The sequence below is a fragment of the Falco peregrinus genome, chromosome 10 (genome assembly GCF_023634155.1).
Source record: "Falco peregrinus isolate bFalPer1 chromosome 10, bFalPer1.pri, whole genome shotgun sequence".
Lineage (NCBI taxonomy): Eukaryota > Metazoa > Chordata > Aves > Falconiformes > Falconidae > Falco > Falco peregrinus.
The window spans coordinates 33226411-33248742 of record NC_073730.1 but is presented as its reverse complement, the minus strand read 5'-3'; the positions used below and the strand labels follow the sequence as shown (position 1 = coordinate 33248742).

General features: G+C 41.0%; 2 protein-coding genes across 4 annotated transcripts in view; both read right to left on the bottom strand.

Annotated features, from left to right (window-relative positions):
- Nucleotides 1-5689: 5689 nt before the first annotated feature.
- On the bottom strand, nucleotides 5690-11669 carry LEPROT (leptin receptor overlapping transcript). Its single transcript, XM_055815229.1, has 4 exons — nucleotides 11527-11669; nucleotides 11275-11350; nucleotides 10281-10467; nucleotides 5690-9042 (listed from the first exon to the last, which is right to left on the bottom strand). The coding sequence occupies exons 1-4, from the start codon at nucleotides 11540-11542 to the stop codon at nucleotides 8926-8928; spliced, it is 396 nt and encodes a 131-aa protein (XP_055671204.1). The 5' UTR covers nucleotides 11543-11669; the 3' UTR covers nucleotides 5690-8925.
- Nucleotides 11670-13933: 2264 nt separating this feature from the next.
- Nucleotides 13934-22332, bottom strand: part of DNAJC6 (DnaJ heat shock protein family (Hsp40) member C6) — a 51627-nt gene continuing 43228 nt past the window's right edge. For all 3 annotated transcript variants that reach the window (XM_027792682.2, XM_055815218.1, XM_055815217.1), the window contains 5 exons: nucleotides 21518-21652; nucleotides 19758-20018; nucleotides 19239-19384; nucleotides 17104-17280; nucleotides 13934-16202 (listed from right to left, as the gene is read on the bottom strand). In XM_027792682.2, the coding sequence (XP_027648483.2) occupies nucleotides 16101-16202; nucleotides 17104-17280; nucleotides 19239-19384; nucleotides 19758-20018; nucleotides 21518-21652 (821 nt within the window). In that variant the 3' untranslated portion in view covers nucleotides 13934-16100. The remainder of the gene's footprint in view (nucleotides 16203-17103; nucleotides 17281-19238; nucleotides 19385-19757; nucleotides 20019-21517; nucleotides 21653-22332) is intronic.

Sequence of the window (22332 nt, the reverse complement as noted above, 5' to 3'; positions counted from 1 at the left end):
ATGAGGTATTTGGTTCCATGCTCAAATCTGAGTACTGTTGTACTGCAAGAGTGGACTCTTTCCTCATCCTGGAGTCATTATGCATAAAATTCTATGTTTTAGAAAGAAGTTACACTTACGAAAGTCTGCAATGGGAGTATATGAATATATACGTATGTATTAGAGCTACCATTTTTCCCCATTACCATGCTATGTCCCAGTTGTGCCTGTGCAAATATACGTTTACATGCCACTAGAAAAGCATGAGTCCTGACCTGCTATAAGACTCCGGTTATCAGATATTCTGTGGCAAACTCAGTACTTGAATCCCAGTGGTGGAAGCATTGTTGGAAATAAGTCAAACCACTCCTGTGAGGATCTCATACAGAATTCACTGAAACTACCAGGAGGCTTTCCACTGATTTTTAGGGGATTTTGGCTTAGACTTTTAAGTGAAGATAAATGGTAAACTTTTAACAAACATTTTTCCCTACACAGGAAAATCAGGGATATCTAGACACTTCTGCTGTGCCAGTTGTACTGGAGTGAGGTTAATGAAATGCATCCTGGTACAGTGACTACTGGCTTTAACTAGTAATGCCGGATTTATATCATGTATTAATACATGATGCTCAAAAAGCACATTCTTTAAGAGCATGTGCTAATTTCTCTGAAATTAAGGACTCTGTCTCAAGGCTACCCATACACCTGTTATGCTTAGTCTTACCACATCTAAAAACAGGCCCTGGATAATCCTCGTTACATCCCAAGGGACCTTCTGGGGAATTAGCTTTCAAGCTCTCTGGCTCATTAAGACATTTGACAGACAAGTGACTACAACAGGAGTTAGCATTCAGGAGCTCACACAAACTGTTGTGCAGCTCTCAAATTCAAGGCCAAGCATCCACCTTAGACAGACAAAATGTTTTAAGTTAGCCAGTGTTGTGGTTAGAAAATGCAAACTCTTTCCTTAAACAAGGTTGTACACTAAGAAAAAATAATTGCTTTTATATGCATATTACTATACCAAGTTATACAACAAATCGTGGCTTTAAGAGCAGAGACAGCAAAAGGCAGATAAGGGAAAATGGGCTAAGGACAATCAAGACAATATAGCACTCAAAAGGAGGAGGAACAATTGCCCAAGCTACTTCTCTCTGGTTAAAGAAACGGTCATCTCAGAATGGTTTCTTGTATCTGAGAAAGTCAGTCCTTACAGAAGGGCACTGAGTACTTTTAGACTTTTTCTGTTAAACACAAGTTTTACATGATTAGAAATTGGAAGTCAGAGCCATCAATTCCCATCTAGAAACAATCAGTATTTTATGACATAGTTCTTTCTGAATTGCCACTTGTCTACCCCTCTTTTCATCTTGTTAACACTATCCATAAATCAGTGTGTGTTGTTTTGAACATGCAACTTGCTTTTGGCTCAGCTTCTTGCAACACCTGGAGCTGACAACAGCTCAGTCCCATCAGGGCAGAGGAGCAAGGACAGGCTGCAGTTACTGACCATGGGAGTTAAATTCACTCTCTTATTCGGGAGAACTTGGAACTGTCAGCAAAAACTGAGGGGACAGCTGCTTTGGGCTGGTTTTGTTTGATCAGTTTTTAATGGAACTGTAGCTAAAGGCCTACCTGGAGCAGGGAGGGGACCCCCCCTCAGCCCTGCGGTAAGCTAGGGTTAGGTAAGGGACCCGAGGGCATTCTGAGCAACCCCAAGAGTTAGGATGAGGGCTGGAGTCAGGACAGAGCTCCAGTTCAACACCTGCTTGGAGCTGGAACCCTCTGGGCTTTCCTTGCAGCCTGGGCCCTGGGGGAAAAAAGACTAAAAGATGAAGAGAACAGACTAACGATGGCATACAACCACTGTAAAGAAGAGAGGAACAGAGGCACCTGTATCCATCTTAAGGTGTCCAAAGGGATTTGAATAATCCAAATCCTAACTGAGGATATTTGCTGAATCTTAATTAACCCAATACTCACGAGACTACAAGATAAAAACTGTGCATTTTGAAATTGTTTCTAATGAATATCCACCTAGCTATTCAAAGATCCTTGTAAACTAATACATTTTCCACTGTAGATTAATTTTAATTAAACAGCAAAGTATTTGTTATGAACGCAATCTTTGAAGGAATAACTAGAAGAGATAGCACGCTCTGGACTGCCTAAGGTGTATTATTTTGTATTATCTGATACAAAAGGTAAAATCTATGTATGAATATATAAGAAATATTCTGCATTTCTTAACATTTTAAAACTGAACTAAGAGCAGAATTCTCTTTCAAGATTTACGATATGGGAAATTATTTTATCACTACAGACTCATTTAAAACATTCTCATGTCTCATTGTAGTTAATAGCATTTATTTAATCAGAAAAACCAGAATACCAAAGAAAGAGTGGCCATGTTGGGTGACGCTGAGCCATGTTACTAGAAACAAAGACGAGCTGTTAAATCCTCTCCCCAAGTGCCCTCTGTTGAAATACAGGCATACGGATTTTTGCAACCAACATCACCCCCATACCGTGCACAGCACAGCCAGAAGAACCAGGCATGCAGACAAGATGGACAGCCTACTGCATGGAAGTGACTCATAAGCATGCTCACAGATTGCCCTCAGACATTAAGGGTTTCATCACTGAACTGGATTAGGCCTCTTTCATCCCTCCTTCCCCACCCCACTGACCCCAACAGCAAATTCCCATCAGCTTCAAAAACGGAGAACTTGATCAGTAGCCAGTACGTTACAACTATTGCAGCTTTTGTTTCCATGTTGTGTAAAGGCTTTCTTCTTCTTTTTTTTTTTTTAAAAAAAGATGGAAGACTGGTAACAAAGACTCCTATTATACTGTGAAATGGTAGTCTTAGGCAAGAATTAAATGAATAACAACATCACAAGCCCAGATCAAACAGTCACAACAAAGGGTAAGCAAAACATAAATGTTGCGATCAATCCTCTTATTCCAAGCATATGCTTTGCAAAGCACAATAAATACCTTTTAACTTCTCCCCAAATCCTCAAGTAAACAAAACTACGCAAGTATCATTTGTCATTTATTCACACTGATCAAGAAAATGAAAGCACCTTTTCCAGTATACTGGAAAATAAAGCTCAAAGCAGGTGTTAAAACCAAAATTCAGACATCAATAGCCTCAGATAACCCCCTGGACCCACCACAGGAGACATCAGCACACTTTTTTGACTCGAGCTGTCTGAGCCTCAGCACTCTGTTCTCCATTGAAGGGTTTCAAATGAACAATATATACAATATACAATATATACAACTTGAGCTTGAATATGATTTTGGGGTTTGGTTTTTTGCAGGTGTGTGGTTTGGTTTTTTTAAACTCCACAAAAATGCACAGTTAATTTTACCAGCATCCCCCAGGAAAACATGCAATTAAAAATACAATAAAACACAGGCAACTTCCACCACTGAATGCCAGTTCAGCTGTCCACAAACAAACCACTAACAAAGAGATATCAGGGTTTCAGATCATGACACCTGGGGAGGAGGACTGCTGTGACTACATATTGGAAATTCTTCCTTTTAATAGACAGCAATGTTATAAGCACGTTTCACAGGAAGAAGTCTTCCCCACAGGCAAAGACTCTGTGCAAAATTACATATAATAGTTTTGCTTTAATTATGCTCATTATACATAACTTACTTAAATACGAAGCTCTAGGTTTAGTCTCACTTTGAAAACAAACTTCCTCCTATCCCCTAAGAATTTTCAGGGGGGAAAGAGGTATGTTTTTATAAACCCTGTCCATTCCCCAGCAGTATCTGCCTCATAGATGGCCGTAAGGACCCCCAAGTGTTGAAGGCCAGCAGGAAAAAAAAAAAAAAAAAGCTATGCGCATGCAGACAAGGGATGAACAACCTCTTGGGAGAGGAAGCAGGGAACAACCAACCAGTCCATTTAAAATGAACCATTAGAAAGCAGTAGTATCCAGAATATTTGTTAAAATCTACAGCTAGTCATGGGAAGCAGTAATTGCAAAAAAGTACATACCCCAGCTGAAGCGCTAGTCATGGGGCATAGAAAACTGTAATCAATTTTTTATAATAACCTAGAGACACAGCTGAAATAAACCTCAACACCAAGAACAAGAGCAAAACAATAAATGTGAAAGAAATACAGGAACAGGCCACTGGAGAAAATGTTTCTGTAAGAGCATCCAGCTGATCTTTAAAATGTAATCACAGTTCACCAGTCGATAACGTATGTACAGAAGCATTAAGAGACACTTCCCTGTAAAGCCCTGCAGTATGTACTGGTCATGTATTTGCAGGGGCCACTTAAACAAATCAATCAGTCATTACTACCTTGTGTGCATCCAGCTTAATGAAATAGTCTTTTCATCTATTATCATAGACCAGAAACAATCCCTGTGGAGTAAATGCTGTAGTATCTTAAAAGTTGTGCTGTGATAACAATTGAGATCAGGGTTATAGAGATAATTTTAGAGCTTTACATAATTTTCAGTTTAACAATAAATATCTACATGTGGCTTACCAGGACAAGTTTGCTTAGTTAACTCTTGGGTACTAATGAGCTTACATTCATTTTATGGGATTAAAGTCTGTTTAAAGTTTTTAGAAAGTTACCCAAGGTCATAACTAGTTTGGAAGGTTACCAGCTTTATTAGAGGGCTGAAGAGACTACGAAACCAGCACAAAACTGATCTTGGTACCTGTGAGCAGGTACCCCCCTGTTCCTGACCCCAGTGCTGGGTTAACAGTTGGACTTGATGATCTCAGAAGTCTTTCCCAACCTAAATGATTCTATAATTCTGTATTTTATGTATTCCCTTCAGCTAGGTATATGTTGGCAGGGAACAGCTGTTAACTACAAAAAGAAGCAGCTACAAGAACAAGGGTGGGAGGGATAGGAAATAGAAGTTATACCACACAGATAATACTAGCAAATACAGAACCAGGTTAAATAAGGGAGCTACGGAACCAAGCCTGGAGCCTGAAGTTACTCTACATACAAAGCATGAGTGGAGTGAGGCAGTACAAAACAGCAATCCCAAACATTTGTTTTGCAAAAGAGGGCAAAGCTAGCAGCTAACCGATTCAAAGCTCAAATAAACTCACCTTGTCCAAAGCTTAGTTGCTCAAATTATTGCTGTAAACAGAAAGCATCAGCTATTCAGAACACATCAGCTATAGCCTTCTCCTGATGGTGGGTGCTTTCACAAATGGATTAATAACTGAGCAGGTTTCATTTTCACAAGATCAAAATCACCCACTTCAATATATTCACCAACTTAACCACAGAAGTACCGACTTAGAAAAGACGGACAGCTTTGATGCCCTCTGCATCCCTGCCCATAAGTGCTGACTGTGAGCTGATGTGTCAAACTCTGGACTCTTGAAGCAAGGAAAGCAGAAGAGGTCAAGTGCTACCTTACATACCAGCTTTTTTTGAATGCCTTCAAAAAGCTCACAGATTTACTGTGTACATAAGAGATAAGTGATGATAATTTCGCATACTTGAGTACAGCCTCTACAATACATTCTAATGCATGCCATAGCAGTAATTCCACCCACTGCAATTAGATCACGGCTTCTGAAATTTGTTTGCTCTACCATTTATACCATTATGAAAGCACCACTGGATGTCTTCTCTTACCTTTCCTTGCACAGGAGAGTTCTGTTGTACCTCTTGAAATTTAAGACAGACAAATACTTAAGCATCAAATATGTTTATTAAGCAATTCAAAAAGTCAGTTTTATTAGACAATTTGAAAAGAAAAGTAGAATATATTTTAATTTCCATGTTTTAATACTTCATCATCTCAAGAACCTGGCAATCACAGAAAATAAAAATAATGTTTACAAAAGTTACAAAAGCTGCACTGCATTCTGAATTACAGAAAACATGATTAGTTGACAAGGAAGCTTTATAAACCACAGTAACAGATTTTTCAGCTGATTATGAAACAGTGATACTGCCATGTATATGCATTCACAAAATCAGCATATTATTGAAATTAAGGCACTTTGGATACATAGTATTCACTTCCATATAGGAAAACAATTTCAGAGAAACCACAGTAAATGGCTACTGGTAGATAGTGCCAGTATTTGCAGTACTGGCCATCGAAGCACCAGGTTTGTGTGAATGAGTGAAGCTCTTGATAAAAAAAAGCACTGTTTGTTTGGTTTTTTTTTTTTACCCTACTTGCTATCAAAGAGTCATTCAAGCAAATTTACTTTTAAAGAGGTCAAGGAAGATTTCCACAATTTAAACACTGAACACAATTTTTAAAGTTAAACATTTAAAAACAAAAGTCCATGGTGAAAACTGCATGAAGTTCACATTAAGGATTAGTGCATGTAGTTGCTTCAAAAGAAGAAAAAAAAAACCCAAAACACACAACACCCAAACATTGACCTTCTCCACTCGGCATCTACCTGCCATTTCATGAGATCCCCACCAACCACAGTAATACCAAAGGAAATACAGTACAATAGAGTAATTTGTCAAGGAAGCAACCTCTCTTCAAGACCACACTTTCTAGTCCTCCTTTTCATTTCAGATTGTCATGTTTACTGCCTGTATCCCAGTCCGCCACAAGCACACTATTTACTAACATCTACAACAGATCCTACAAATACTGATACTCTAATTTAAAGAAAAATTAATCTCAGCTGTTTTTCACACCACTGTCTTGAAAGCAAAATTTCATCAATAATTGAATAGTTTTGTAGACTTCCATCGCAGCCTTTGGTATGTAAATTCTGAGTAAAAATACTCAAGAATCTAACCATGCAAGCACATGAGTATTTTAACAGGAGTTCAATAGAATTATTAGGAATGACATTAGGCATTTATAGGATCAGGCACTTAAATTGTGTATTATTGTTGCTGTTTTACTTCACTAATTTGAATAAAAAATGCCATTGTAGATGAAAAAAAGCAACTTCAAAAACCAGAGCAGGAATTATACGTGGAAACTATGTTTAAACAACTTTGCTCATAATTAGAACAAATAATTTCCACAGTAGTACTTTATAAATCAGTAGGGTCCAACAGATTTCATCTAAATCAGGAAGAAGACACTGTAAAAGAACTTGTTTATGCACAGCATCTTTACAAGTGTATTCCTGCTATGTCTTCCATGAAGCATTAACATCCAGACAAAACCCCCCTGTCCTTTAATGTTAATTCTTTTTTTACAAGAGTAACAACCTAGACACACTTCAATATAAAACACAGCTACTCAGCATTTCTCAGCACTGAATGATTCACCTTATGCACACCTGAAGTTTAAATTTAAAACGTAATTAACCTACCTATATATTCCATTCCTGCTTAAGTAGTATTACATTACTTGGACAAAGAATGATTTCCATAACTAGTACTGGAGTGCTCATGTAACATTCATTAAATTGTGAACCTCTACTCTGCACAGCAATCCACAGGACACCATTTTGCTGTACACAAGTATTGAGAGAGTTTGAAGAGCAGCATTAAGTAGTTCTGTACAACTCAGGGGGCAAAAAGCATTGCGTTGGTGAAGCTGCCACATCTTGCAGGGTGGATTCTACTACTTCCTTACACAGCATCCCCCACAACTATACAGGGTGATAGCAGTCAGCTGTGAACTCACTCATGTAACTATAAAAAACTCATATGCAATCTACTAGTCTAAAGAACTTGCCACAGTAATACACACCCTACACAGAAATTCAGCTTCATATTTCACAGAGAAGAAACCTCTTTATGTCCATTTTTCTATAAAAAAATAAACTAAGGGGTCTCTTCCTTTACCCCTTTGCAGATTACTGAAATATCTTCTAGAGTTAGGGTTGTATCAGAATGCATTTCTACAAAACTACATGCCTCCACAATTTGCAGGATTGAGCGAGTCAAAACAGTAAAGTTTCCTTTTATAAGTATGATTATGTGAATGTTTACTAGGATAATGCTATTTGAAAATATAGTGTCTTAATATAACAATCCTTTCTCACAGACAAAAACATTAGTAGTAGAGTAAGTATGTTTTAAAAGCAATGAGAACTTGAGGAGATAGGAAATCCTACCTAGCAGAACACTCACTTCTTCGCAATTCAGGCATTTCACACTTGAGAATACAGAGTTGAATACTACATTGTGATTGTAAGTGTCCTGAGCATTGTTTCGTCTTTTGTGAACCTTCATAAGAGAAGTAATGTCGGCTCTAAGCGTTAAAGCGGCATCAAAATATATTCTTCCTAAATCTATCCACAATTGTTAAGTTGAATAGGGACAAAGCCCTAGTATCTTTGCAGGGTGGAGAATTATTTTTTTTAATTTAACACCGTTAAGTGGAAGGAAGAATTTTAACTGGGGTTATTTTATTTTTCTTTCACTAGGTAGTAAAAGAGTTAGCGTAACTTATGTTTGGTTTCACATTATCAAGAAAAACCCCACTAAAATAATAATTACTCAAATGGCAAGCAAGTACTCATTCATCCCTAATCAAAGCAGAAAAACTGATCAAGCTGAACAATACCAAGTAGGATAATCTTTATATTGGCCTATTTCGATTACAGTTAAAAAACCCAAGATGCATGCTGACCAATATCACATGTATCAATGATACTACTGTGATTAAAACAAAAGTTAGTGCATATATAATGAAAAAATTACTAAAACAGCTTACACTTTGTAAACTTGTATGGGGACAAATTCGCAACAGTGATTCCAGCTTTTACAGAATACATTAAGACAGTTGGCACAGGGGCCTTTTCTGTTTGGTAGAAATGCATTTTTAAAAAGCATGTTATGATCTGATAATGGAAAACTACATGCATATGCACATACGTACATCTCAGCGTGCACACACACATATGTTATAATATATACACATATACACACACAGGGTATACATATGGTGATAAATGCTGTAAATTATTACCAGCATCAAGAGCGATGTCCTACCACTGTTCCCAGCTAAAGTCATCTCCTCTACCAAACACAAGAAAAAAGCCTAGAATAGTAAGGAAAATTACTGCATTGCCAGCCAGCACCAGACCACAGGCTCCCCACTTGATCTGAAATGCAAGGAAATGAAACAATCAAAGCAGTTCTTACAAGTCAGATTCAGGCCAGTTATTTATATGCATTAGATAAACTAAAACTATACAGAAAGGTGCTAAAAGACAAACAATAAATAATTAAATTTATGCGACTAATTATTCAATTAGCAACCACTCATATTACTAATACAACACTTCAACAAACAGGCTAATAATGCTATGTTTTAGAACAAAATAATTACCTTGCCACACAAATCAGTAAAACATACCAAGTCATAGAAATATCTGGTGAAACTAGCGCTCTCCCTTAATTGCTATGCAACAAAATAAAAGATCACCTTTCAAATAAACATTAATAACAAGCATAGAAAACAGTACGTGGTCTTCAAGGTAAATAGCGTTCTTTAACCATCTGCCTGACTAAGTTTACTAAAATAAGTGACATTTACTTAGAAAAGATACAGCTATGATTTAGAGTTCCCCCTCGTGGTCACCTCTGCTTCTGCCTACTGTCAGGTCCACAACTTAAAAACAATAAATGCAGCGTCAAGGAAATTGTGCATTACAAATAAATTACAACTAAGCACACAAGTTTTAAGCAAAACTGAAAGACTGAAGGGGAGAAACAATGCAACACACAGAAACGTCACTGGGTAGTTTCGGAGACAGGACAAAAGTTTTTTGCCTTGCAAACAATCATGACAAAAATCTCACCACTTTAGAGCAGTTCAGAAAGCAAAGAGAAAAGAAGCTAGCAGAATTTCCTCTGACTTTGAGGGGACAAAGCATGAGCTTTGGAAATGCTTTGAAAACCAGAAGGGCAGCTGTGGAAGTATGGCCTTTTATCTTTTAACTGATAATGCACTCCAGTCACCAAGTTTTCAGCATCCTAGATGGAGAAAGCAGACATTCTGAAATAAAAATAAGGAAGGTGGCACAAGAAGCGGTGCAAAAGTTGATGAGAGAGAGGCACGAGATGTAGGAGGAGATAATAGATAATATCTCATAGTGGACCAAAACAAATCTGGGAAAAAACCAACAGCTAACAACTTTCCAGTCGCACAAGTCCTTTTTTCAGGTCAAAAAGCAGCATTAAGATGACAAAATTTCAGCAGAGTAACTATTTTCATCAGAATCTAGAAACACTGCAATAACGAAGTTAAGGACAGGATTTACAAGCCACAACAAGGCACTTTAAAGTAATCTTAAAGACATCAGTAACTGGTGTCTTAAAATCAGCAAGCAGAACTTACCGCTTCAACCCGTGCAAGGATTATAGGAAATCCAAAGGCAGAAACAACAATTCCAGTTGTGAAGAAATATGCCAATTCTCTGCAGGCACTGCTGGCTGCATCACTGTCATCACTCACTCTTTTTGCAATGAAGTGGGGAATGGGGCAGATGAAGTAAAATATTAAGACAAACAGAGGCCAGTACACACTGGGGAGAGGCGAAAAAGGAAATACATGATCAGTTTAGATGGATGCTTCAGTAAAAAGTATCTTCTGTTTAGACGAATTAATTGCAGTAGCTGTAATCCTACTCTATGGTTTGAGAAGTGGATTACGTGATTTAACCACAAGTTTTCACCCAAATGGGCAGCCCCACCTCGCTCTCCCTGCATACTGGTACCAGCACCCACAGGGCCTCGCACAGCGCCGGGGCAACCCTCTCAGAGGGCCCAGCAGTAATTTATTTCACGTTCGCACCATCTTTCTGATTCAACTCACATCACCGCCTCACAAAACCCACAGCCACCACACAGGGAACAGGAAGCACGGGCAGGCGGGACAGGAACCAAGAACTTTCCCAAATTAAAGGGACCCTGGAGTATGAACGAGGCGCCCGTGAAGGCACGCCCTGGCACCATCACCTCCCTGCCCAAGCGCCCATTAGCGTCACCTGGACATCTAAGAGGAATGACACATCCCAGCCGGAGTCCTGGGCGTTTGAAGAAACAGGGAAGCGAGGGAAGGAATTGTGCGAGAGTAAAAACCACTGTTTAGCAAGATGGCACTGCTTTTCCTGAGAAAGTATAAAGCTGTTTTCAGTCACTTTTTGAACAGAAACACAGGTCCTGGCTAAGAGGCGGTATTTAAGCACAACAAGCTGCCAGGTGTCAAGAGCCAGAAAGCAGGTGACTGCCGGGAGATTACCAGAGCCAAAGAGCTCAACTAAATGAGATTAACACCTCAATTAACAGGTACCAAGAAGGCCAAGTTTTGGAAACGAAGCCGGCCGGCTCACCCGTAGTACTCCAGGGCGCAGCCCAGCATGAGGAAGGTCAGCCCGATGGCTCCGCTGAAGGACAGGGCCACGAGAGCTGCAACGGCACAAGGCGGGGTGAGGCGGGAGCTGCCTCACCCGTCCCCGGTCACCGCTCCCCGCGCCACCCGCCCGCCCCCGCCGAGGCGCCGCCCGGGCCGTGGAAGAGCAGCGCGGCCGCACCGCACCCTCGGGGGGCGAGGGGAAGGGCGGCGGGCCGGCAGCGCTCCCTACCTTTGATACCCGCCATGTTCGGGCCGCTGAACGACGCCGAGCTGAGGTGGCGACGGGCGACTTCCGCCTACCGACCACTCGCCCCGCCTCGCACCACGTGAGCGGCCGCCTTAAAGGGCCGGCGCCACGGAGGCGGCGGTGGCCGGGCTACCCCGCCGCGCTCCGGAAAAGGGGGGCGGTCGCTTTAAGGCGCGGGCGGTGGCTGGCTGTGAGGAGGCGGTCGGGCCGCCCGTCGCCATGGTTACACTGCCTCCAGTCAGGCCTTGGGGCGGGCGTTTAATTCTTTGTACACACAAACATGCCTCTGTATCGTTGTGTGCGGTGTATTTGTGTGCAAATACCGGTATATACAGGTGCGCAGGAACACACGCATATGCGTCTATACATATTTTAAAGAGCCCCCGGCCGTCAACCGCAGCCATTTTGAGGGCAACTTCGGAAAACCCCTGTTCTCACCTCAGCAAAGGGCCCAGATGCCTGCAGGCCTCACCAGTGCCTCCCCTGGGCCTGCATCCCGCACAGAGCAGGCCACGTCGCTTTTAACACGTTTTTCAAGCTTCAAGCTTTAAGATTTTTGAGATCCTGTTTTTGACCCAAGAACAGCCTTTCTGAGGGACATTTGACACAGCCCTTTGGGTACATCTGCCCAGGGAGGTTTTAATCAGCTGTGTCCCATCTGCCTCTAGCTTTCCTTCTCATTTCATATCTTCTCTAGTACAGGTTTATTCCCCCAGTTTCATTATTAATTTTATGTAATTTAGAGCCAAAAAGACTGCCTAATTACAACAGCAGGCTTAAGTAGCTAAATGCTTCAAGTGAAAATTCCAGCTGCTACATTTGCTGACCCACTTGGTGGTGGATCTCTGAAGCATAGTAGCCCAAGAGCAGCAGGTAATTTCCAAAATGTCTTAATTTAGGATAATCACCTGGCACACTAACCCACGAGTTACTGCACGGCCTCAGTGACCGACCTGGAGGCAATGCCGCCAGCGGCCAAGGCGTATCGCCAGAGCAGAAGCAGGATTGTGGTGTTATGGTCTGACCACAGTGAGCAGCAGCTGCATTCAGTGTTTCTGGGCTTATTTTGAGACAGAAAATGCTGCACAGACCTTTTCTGCATGCCCTGCCCATGCTGTAAGAGCAGAACAGAGCCTTTGGCTGTCATCAACAAGTAAGAACAGCCTGGGAGTTGTTATAGATACAATATAGATAGAACTAACCTCACAGTTAGTGTGAACTAACTTTAGAATAGAATTAAAGAATAACCATTATAATGTTTGTTAACCACTGTAACAATTGTAGATATCATGTACCGCCATATGTTACTCATCTACCTTGGTGTCCTGTTATCCTTTGTTAGACATCTGCCTATCTGCTGACCTTCTATGTTAAAACTTTAGCAGAACACTCCAGCAGGAAAGGACAGATAAGGGTAAAAGAAATAATTAAGTAAGAAAAGCAGATGGCCAGCAAGGGCATAAATTACCTCAGATTGATAAGAACACTGCAAATGTGCAAGACCATCACATAATGAGCAAAAGGTGAAAAGTACACCATGAGGAAGACCTACGGCCTTCCTCCTAGAGACCACTGCCCATGTCTCGGAGACCCCTGCCCACAATTCTTGGAAGAATTTGCACAAGCGCGAAGGACTGATAAGCTAATTAACATGCAAAGCGAGGGTAGGTGGGATTAGATAATGAATACGTATAGATATTAGTTGAATAATCATTATTTCATTGTATAAATATGGAATAATTAGCAACCTTAAACATGCACGTTTGGTGGAAGGATCCCCCGTGCATCCAGCGCTGCCAATAAAGGATACTTAGTCACTAAGAAATTCTGACTTCGTTCTTTAAATCAGAAGCTTACATCAGGGTACAGCTGCTGCTAATGTGAACTGCTTCAGACCTACAATAAATACATGAATATGCACTTGTCTAAAAAAAACCCAACATCAAAACACAAAAGTTAGGTTGCCATCTTCTGTTTCAGCTAAGTTGAAGAGTTTTGCCTCTTAAGAATGAAAAGCTGCATCTTTTCCCATTACAAATTGTCTCTAAACTAAGCCCTTGCAATTTGCTTGCACTAATAGGAACTGATTTCTTCATGTAGCTTGTTTGCTTTCAAGGAAATCAAAGCTCTAGAACAAAAGAAGTATTTGTCTTGAGAGCTAGTAGTTTACAGCTACCTTTATGTGTACCGCTCAGGTGCCACCAAACACTGCACTAGAGCAAGGCAGAGATGTTACTCATGCATGTAAGATGCTGTAGATGAAAGAAAACTTTCATTTACCACACACAAATTTGTTGTTGCTTATCCTGCATTTACAGAAGTTAATTTGAACTGTTTAAAGCAAGAAGGTAAAGGGTTCCCCCCACCAAGCACAAAACATACCCGAATATGTTAATTTGAGCTTTTTAATGTATATACAAATGTTTTAGACCAGTCACAATTTAATTGAGTATATACTGTATTTACAAAAATTACAATAATTTAGTCAAACAGTAAACCTGAACATTGATAACCTCTGTCACTACCAGATATGACAAGAAATTTTTATTTTTTTTAGTTAACTATTTTGATATACATACATCCTAATACTTTCATGCATCCATAAAAACATTAGGGATGGAAGTAATCAAAGCTTAAATGGGGTAGGGTTTCTTTTGGTAGATAAAGTTTAACGATGGATTTGTATTTTGTGAACATGTGAGTGTCCAGAGTTATGTGCCATGACAAACTCAATACAAAGCTAGTAATGTAGTTTTAGTCATTAAAAAAAGTACGTTATAGTAATGAGATTCTTTTTATTATATAGGCATAGGTCACAATATCTACAAATGTGAATGAGAAACAATAAACCAACAAATCACAGGAACATGATTCACATTCCAGTTATCTCTTTAAATAAGACAAGCACATACTGGATCAAAACATTAATAAATAACATCCAGTTTGTTACTATTATCTTAAGGTCTTTTATATAAAAGGAGACCTATGTGTTGGTTTCACATTTTCAGTTAATGGTAGTAAATAATGGACCAATACAACAAAAGGATGACTTTTATACAGAAAGCAATGTACTTTGACACACTGGCTTTGCAGTAAGTTTTGCCACTTGAAAGTGTTAAGTGCAACAAGTGGATTGTCTTTAAAAACCACCAGCTTTAAAGACTCGCATCAGATGACAACCTGTTCCTTAAGCAGTAAATACAAATGATCTCCTGCCCATCTTCTGAGTATACCTGCCCTTTCAAAGCTCAAATACAGATATAACATGTTGGTAAATAAACTGCTAGCTTTAGTTTTTCTACAAAAGGAGATCGCCAGAATTTGGGGTGAAGAGTGTAATTTGCTTTTTAACTAGGAAAGATGCTTCAGCTTTAGCATCAGAGATATTTTCTTCTGATATTATTGCTTTGGTCCAATACAAACTTTTAAGATAATCAATTTGCACTGTATTTACCTCAAAGACCAGACCTGGTCCACAGGCATTTACGTGACAGCTTGTACACCGTGATCTGAAAAGTGAAGTTGCAAGAGGTTGCACTCTGCCAAGAGTCTTGGCCAAGTGCTGTGGAGCTAATAAAGGCATAGAGGTGATAGAGGTGGGCTGGAAAAAGTCTTCTGAATCCTCCGGAGTGGAGGAAGTGTTATCTATAGACTGGGAAGTTTCTAAAACTTTGCAGCAGAGTTTTAGTTTGTTGATATTTCTTTTGTTTGATGGTTTGAAGCTGTCGATGAGAACTTCATGGGAAATGCAGTACATGCTCATTCCTCACTTTTACAAATGTGGATTCACCCTTCCCCCCAATTCCCTGTTCCCCCAGAACTGCTGTTTAACAAACCAACAAGGTGCTGTGTAACATCAATGAATTGTTGCTTGCTTTATGGAGCAAGTGTCTTTTAATGCTGAGGAATTTCCCCTGCACATTTCACTGCTGGACTGTGAGGTGAAGTACAGTATTAATGTGTAAAGCAGCAGTCAGCTGCCACACTGATCTAACCCAGGATTCAGCTTTGTCCCTATTGAGGCATACTATACTATATGAGCAATTAAGCAGCAAATGGTGACTGTTAGAAGTGTTCCTAAACCACATCTGAGCACTTAGTTTTGATAAAGTTTGATCCAAACCTGGGAAGAAAGTACATTAAAGTTTGGGCTTCACCACCAGTTACTGAAGTCAAATGAAGTGTTGCCGTATCACTTATCAGAAAAAAAGTAGGAAATTCACCAGCTACACTGTGTCAGAGACAGAACAATTGCACCTTTTTCCCAGACTGCATTCTCTCTCACCCCACTTGAATCCAAAGAAAAAAATAAAAGTTACAAGAAACAGTAACCCCATGGCTCTTGTATGGCAAGCCAGGTGGCTAGAGTTCCTCTGAGCTCAGTATTCTTGATCCAAGTGTAAGGAAATCTTTCTCTTGTTCTTCATGATTAGTATTAGGCTCTTAGTTTTCTGAAACTTCTGAACTTCCAGCCAGAGTTTGGTTGATCTGTGACATTTGTGACAAGAGACTGTATAAGCACTAGCACAGGTCTGTGGTGGAGACTGAGGAAGTACCTAATACAAGGGTTTTTGTCCTTGGTTTTCAAATTCTGACCAGGCATCATTTAGCTCCATAAATATCATCTTTGCGTATTGTTCATATGGCTGTCCAGTAGCCTGGAAAAAAAAAACCCACAAAACAGAAAGAGGGATATCACATCTACCGAATCAAACTACAAAGCTGACATTTGAACAGATACTTTCTCAGGCAGTTACCATTCACTTTCCACAAATTATTTTTACTTAATCTTTGACAAGAATAAGCTACTGTTGAGAGCTGCTTACCTTGTTTACAGCTTAAGAATTTCTTGGCTCTTCAGCTCCTCAGAGCTGATAACCCCCCAAGTGTGATAAAGCACTGCAGTCCCACGGGCAAAAAAAATTTAACCCAGGCTTTGCAAGAGGCATTTTATCTGCATTGTGAAGGGAAAGAGCTGCCACCTCACACAGTTCTGTGATAAAAGCAGTATTCCTGCAAGCCTCTGGGCAGCTCACACCTTCTCAAGCCTTGCCCACCACCCTGAAACTCTCCAGGCCTCCATTTCCTTAACAGTAAAAGCCTCCTTATCACCACAGGGTTTCCCAGATGGTATCATTGCACTCCGGTTGGCAAGTGTAAGCAGCAAGACCACAAGTCCGATAATCAGATAACCTGATTCTTCTGTTTTAGAAATTTGATTTTAAGACCCCTGTCCTTTCACATGCCTTTATCACACCGTCATGTCCTGTAGCACACACGAAGTTCTGGATTGTTGTTCACCACCAGCATGGCTTAAAGTCAAAGTGAGGTGACAAAATCTGAAAATCTGAATCTCTGTTGCTTGGAGCAGGATGTACCAAGCACAGTCTTGGGGCTAGGAGTAGTTAGAGTTCTCACCTTTCAGAAACTGGCAAAAACCTTGAACCACTACTTTCTGTATAGCTGTGTGCACCAATAAATTAAGCAATCACATTCAACTCTTTATAACTAAGACAACAGTGACAATTTCTGAACAATGTGAAACTAGGAAAACCTTACCTTGTCAGGATGGACGACAAGCACTGCCCGCCGGTAGACCTTCTTCACTTGCTCCGGTGTGACAAGATCTGCCATACTAACAGGTTTCCACTTGGTCTCCCCTGCCCATAAGACTGTATGCATTGTGGACAGCAGGGCTCTTATATTTCTCTCCTTCCCTTCAATCCATTCCAGGACCTGGAGAAAAGAATGTGAATCTCAATTTATGCCTTACATTAGATAACCCAGTAGGAAAAAAGTTTCTTCATTTGAATAGCAGTGACTCCCAGGAGCATCTTCCACTTCTTTCCAAGCTTTAGAAAACCTTTGGAAGGTACACTTGTCAGTCTCTGCTTTGTCATTTATTTTTATATCACTGCTTAAAAGTTAAGACACAACTGGAGCAACATCCCTGCTAAAAGTACCAAGTTGCTAAAGTTTATAAACAGTCATTAGATGGAATAATCAAAAGATAAATGAAATGTTTAACTGTGTGGCTTTTTAGCAAGCTTAATTGCATACCTAAAGTAAGCTCGACTAGAACTCTGCTGTGGATGTGTATCTATTGTGCATGTCTAGAGCCAAGTCTTCCAAAGACTCACATTGAAGGTTGGCTTCAATGCAAATCTCTTTAAGCTCCAAGTCAGAAGCCTCAATTCTCTCCACATGCCTACTTGCCACCTGCAATCCAGCAGTCAAATAAAGCAATAGGTAGCCCACTTTCCTAGATGATGTAGTCCACCTTAGGGGTTGCCATCTTAGCCTACAGCTAGGGAAGGAGAGGAGGAAAGGGAAGTAAATGCGAAAACCAAAGCGTAAATAGATTTAGCAGTTCCAGGCTGAAGCGCACAGTGAAATAAAATGCATCAGAGCAAGGGGAATTGTATTGGGAAGGGAGAATCAGCTGGGTGCTTCAGTGCTTCAGCAGCTCGCTGAGGGGGAAACATTGCACACATGAAGTAGTACACATCACTGGAGTTTTATAGCTTGTGAATTGGGAAAACTACTGCCCACTTGATGGCCTGGCAGCTGTCTGGCTTGGTTACAAGTGACTGACGTTCGTGTTCAACATGGTTGCTAGCACACACTTTCCAAAGGTTGAAACCTTTCCGCAAGGTTAAAAAACCAATTTACTTAAAAAAATTTTTTTTAAAAAAAAATCACTCATTCTGTTTGCCAGAGGTTTGCTTGGGCTTTTACTCTCAGTTCTATATCCTTCTGTAATTATGATTCACGGGTTTATATTTCAAATGTAGAGCAGGACAGAATTTCCTTCGCTTCATCATAGATCTGTTGTTTGCCAGTTTATTTAGGAGAGATGACAGGATTCCAAAGCAGACAAGATTAATGAGACTGAGGATTAGTTCAATTAGCTGTGCCTGCTAATCAGGGCTGGAGTGACATGGAGGACCAGCAGTCCTGACAATAACGCTGAGCAAGCCACTGTTTGCCACAGCCTGGTTTAGGACAGAAACATAATCTTGGAGTTTTAAATCTGTTTCAAAGGATGTTCACATCTCCAGGGAAGGCATAAGAACTTATTATATGAACAAATAGCAGGAAGTTCTCACTTTCTGCCTCAAGGCAATCTCATCATGGTGAGAACATGCCCCATTTCACCAAAACTTGGGTTTGGCAGGACTGGCAGAGATGGTCACTGCTCTTACCAGTTTATTTGTAAGAATCTAATTCAGAACAGACTTTTTACAAATTTGGCACTTTTTCCAAGTAGTATTTCTCATTCTGATGAGGCAGTGGAGATGCTTCCAGATGTTCCCCAGCACCTGCAGTTTATGACTTTGTCTTTCTGGTCACATTAGCTCGTTGCTGTCTGGCGTGCAAATGGGGAGCACAGCAGTTTATGATGCTATCAAGTTTAGACACCTACTTTATGGAAAGCAAACAGGAGAGATAGCACATGGTCCTTGGGATCCAGCCATTCTGCAGAGGCTGTGCACTAATGTAAGTGCTAAACAGGAGGAGAGCTTCTGGCACTAAATGATCTGAAGTTTTGCTGAACTGCCTTACATGCAGGATGGCTGGTGGCCTACTGCCCGCTCCAGCTTTCAGGGGCTGTGTTTCAAGCAGCCTCCAGCATGATGAGACTAAAAGGCACGCTGAATGATTGTAAGAGCCTAAACAAGAATATTGCTTACTTTTAGTTTTTCAGGGTCCATCTCCTTAGCCATTTCTTCTTTTCTCATCTCAGCTATTGTTTTGGGGCCCTTCTTGTCCTTGTGAGCATTAAAACCTTGACCAGATAACAGATCTTCAAAATCTGCAGACACTTTCGGTTTTGCGTCTTGAAAAACAAAAAGATTTGCAGTTGCTATCACAATACAGGTTTTATTTAACACTGCTTTTCTACCAAAGCCACCCCCTGCACTTACCGCTATAACAATCTCCCAGTGCTAATGAGTGTGCCAGTTCCCACAAAAGAGGTATAGGGTAATGTGACTTTTGAATTATCGTTATTGAAGCGTATCTGGAATATGGGATTTCCTAAATATTAGCATGATTTAGAGTCTAGATGGGACAACCACTGTTGAACTTGATATATCATCAAATGACCAGCATGACTAACTTGCTTGGACCCTAGCCTGTTAAGGCTTTTGAGCACTAAAGCTATGTTAGAAGGAGCCAGCCTTTTGGATGCTGAACTCTGAAAAGCTTACCGACATTAGCTGGTCCTTTTCCACGTTCGTTTTGTGCTCCCGGCATGGCTGAGAAACTCACGTTGTAATTGGGCTTGTTCTGGGGAGAGGCATGAGGCACGCTCGGCTGGCCTTTGGGTTGTGCCTGCTGCCAGCCGTAGCCAGCTCCTTGCTGCCAACTGCTGCCGCCCATGGGCTGGGGAGAGGGTTTCTGTGGCGAGGGGGGGAATCCTCCACCCATGCCTGTTGGCGTGGTCGGTTTACTGGCAAATGAAGGGCCACCTGCAGATATGGGGAAAGGAGTGACAGCTGGCATTAGCAAACAGGATACCACCTTGCCTTCCAAAAAGGGAAGCTACACAAAATCCCCTAGGCAGCTGGCTTTTCTTTTCAGCTCTGCCACAAAGGTATTTTTGCAAAATCAAGCAAAGCCCTTCAACTTTCCTGTCACTGCTCTGTAAGCTGCTTAAGAGAGAGCACCTGCCTCTGAAGGTTGCACAGGAACTGGAGTAGCGGCTCACTGGGGAAACGCAGGGAAAGCTACATGTGGCTAACTGGGAACCACAGCTGCTGTGTGTTATGGTGGCAACGTCAAGTTGACATATTGAAATAGTATCTCCCAGCACTGTGCTGATGTAATAGTATACCACAGAGCTGTGGGTTTCAGCACCTTGTTACTTTAGGAGGTGCTCCTCTGGCTTAGTTTGTGGTGGGAGGTACGCAGTGTTAATGTTTTATTGTTTGAGACTAACATCCACACTCAACATTGAGCTCCAAAACATGTCATGGAAACTGGACAGAGTGCTTTTGATTTAGTCATGAACAACAAAAATACGGTTAAATATCCTGCGGTTGCCAAGTCATTTGTTTTTCAACTCCATAACTTTGCTACAGAATACATGTTTTAAAAGCACCTCGATGGCTCTGACATGGGTCTTGGCATACTTTTTATTTTTCTCCTGCAGAGCAGCCAGTGATCCAGCAGAGGGAACTGGGAAACCTAATTCCAGAACCATGCTGGTACTGACGCAAAGGAGAAAAACAAACAGCAGATAAAACCACAATGGCTTGCAAAGAGCTCAGGGCACTGACAAAGGGAAGAAAAAAGATCTATTTAACAGAGACAGAGAAGCCGACATGCTGGGTTTTAAGGAAAACTTAAATAATCTGTCAGAACTGCCTTTTTAACACTGGCAATTTAGAGTTTGCTGATTGTTTTCTGAGATAAAACAAGGAGAAAATGCTTGTCTAAGCAGTCAAGCAAGCAGTCCTTTGTAGCCAGATGCAAATGAAAATGGGTTCAGACTCTGCAAATTAGAGGCAGATTAGTGAGGTTCCACAGGTTTCCTCACAAAGGACAAAAATGAGTCAGGTCTAGATGGAAACAATTCCTCAGGGGCCCCAGCAGCTTTGAAAAGTCAAAGTCTCCTCCCAGGCACTGCTCCAGGGTCTGTAGCAGCAGTTCTCCAGTCAGTTAAACACGGAGCGTCCTTAGCCAGAGACTGTTCAGGCTTACAGGGTAGGGGTTATGCTTTGCAACCCATATAGCCTTCTGAAGTCCAAACAAGTTGCTAGCAGCTTTTTTTTAATGGAGGATCAGTAAAAGCACAGATTTGTGAGCACTTACAGAAAATCAGGCAGAAGGGAAAGCTGGAAAGCAGCACCGGCATGCAGGGAGGTTGAGAGGACCCACAGAGCTCCTTGTCACATACCAGGCAGTTCACGCTATTTCTCCAAAACAGAGCTGGTAATTTTTTTATTTTTAAATAAGGGATGCAAACCTGCTAAACTCGCTCCAAGAGTCCCCAGATCAGCAAATGGATCCAGTGTTTGGGGTTTAGGCTGATGAGTGGGAGTGCTGTGGAGGGATCCTGTTGGACTGGTGGCAGCTGACTTACTTCCCATTCCCAGGCCACCTTAAAGAGGGAAAAAAAATAATACATAAGATTAAAAATAACTCTGGGTTTTTTCCCCTATTTTACATAAGTGCAGCCTTTACCCAGTGCTCAGACACATGATGTTAGAAGACTGCTGTTAAAATGAAGTGTACTATTGTCAGGTTTCTAAGCAGTCTCAACTCAGCGTTGGCCCAGACTAGACGCACACCCACTCACAATTAGGCTCAGCAAGAAGAATGTTCCCTAGATTGTCTGTGCTGACAGAATAATTGTGACAAATAGATATATTTGAAGAACTAGAAGCCTTTAGGAAGCAATTTTTGGTAGGACATACATAATCTCCCAAGATTAGAAAGATTCATGCTACTGGCATCCCATTTAGTGGCATCCCAGGAAAGCATAGCATTTCCCAGGTCCTTCTCGTGGCTCTGCACTGGATTGAAACACAGCTATGCACACCCTCACTGAGAGCCTGTCCCACTTCATGCCCTGGTTTCTTGAGGAAAGAAACCTAGATCTTTTTGAACAGAAAGAGTTTGGTAATCCTTAGCTAGATCTTCACCTGGATGGCTGGGAGGCCAGGACAACAGGAACAGAGTACCTGCTGCAGTTCAGATGAAACTAACTAACATCTTGATCGAAGTTTTGTTGTATTAGTCAAAGTACTAAACAGCAGAAAGAGGGAACCTGTTCTCTGC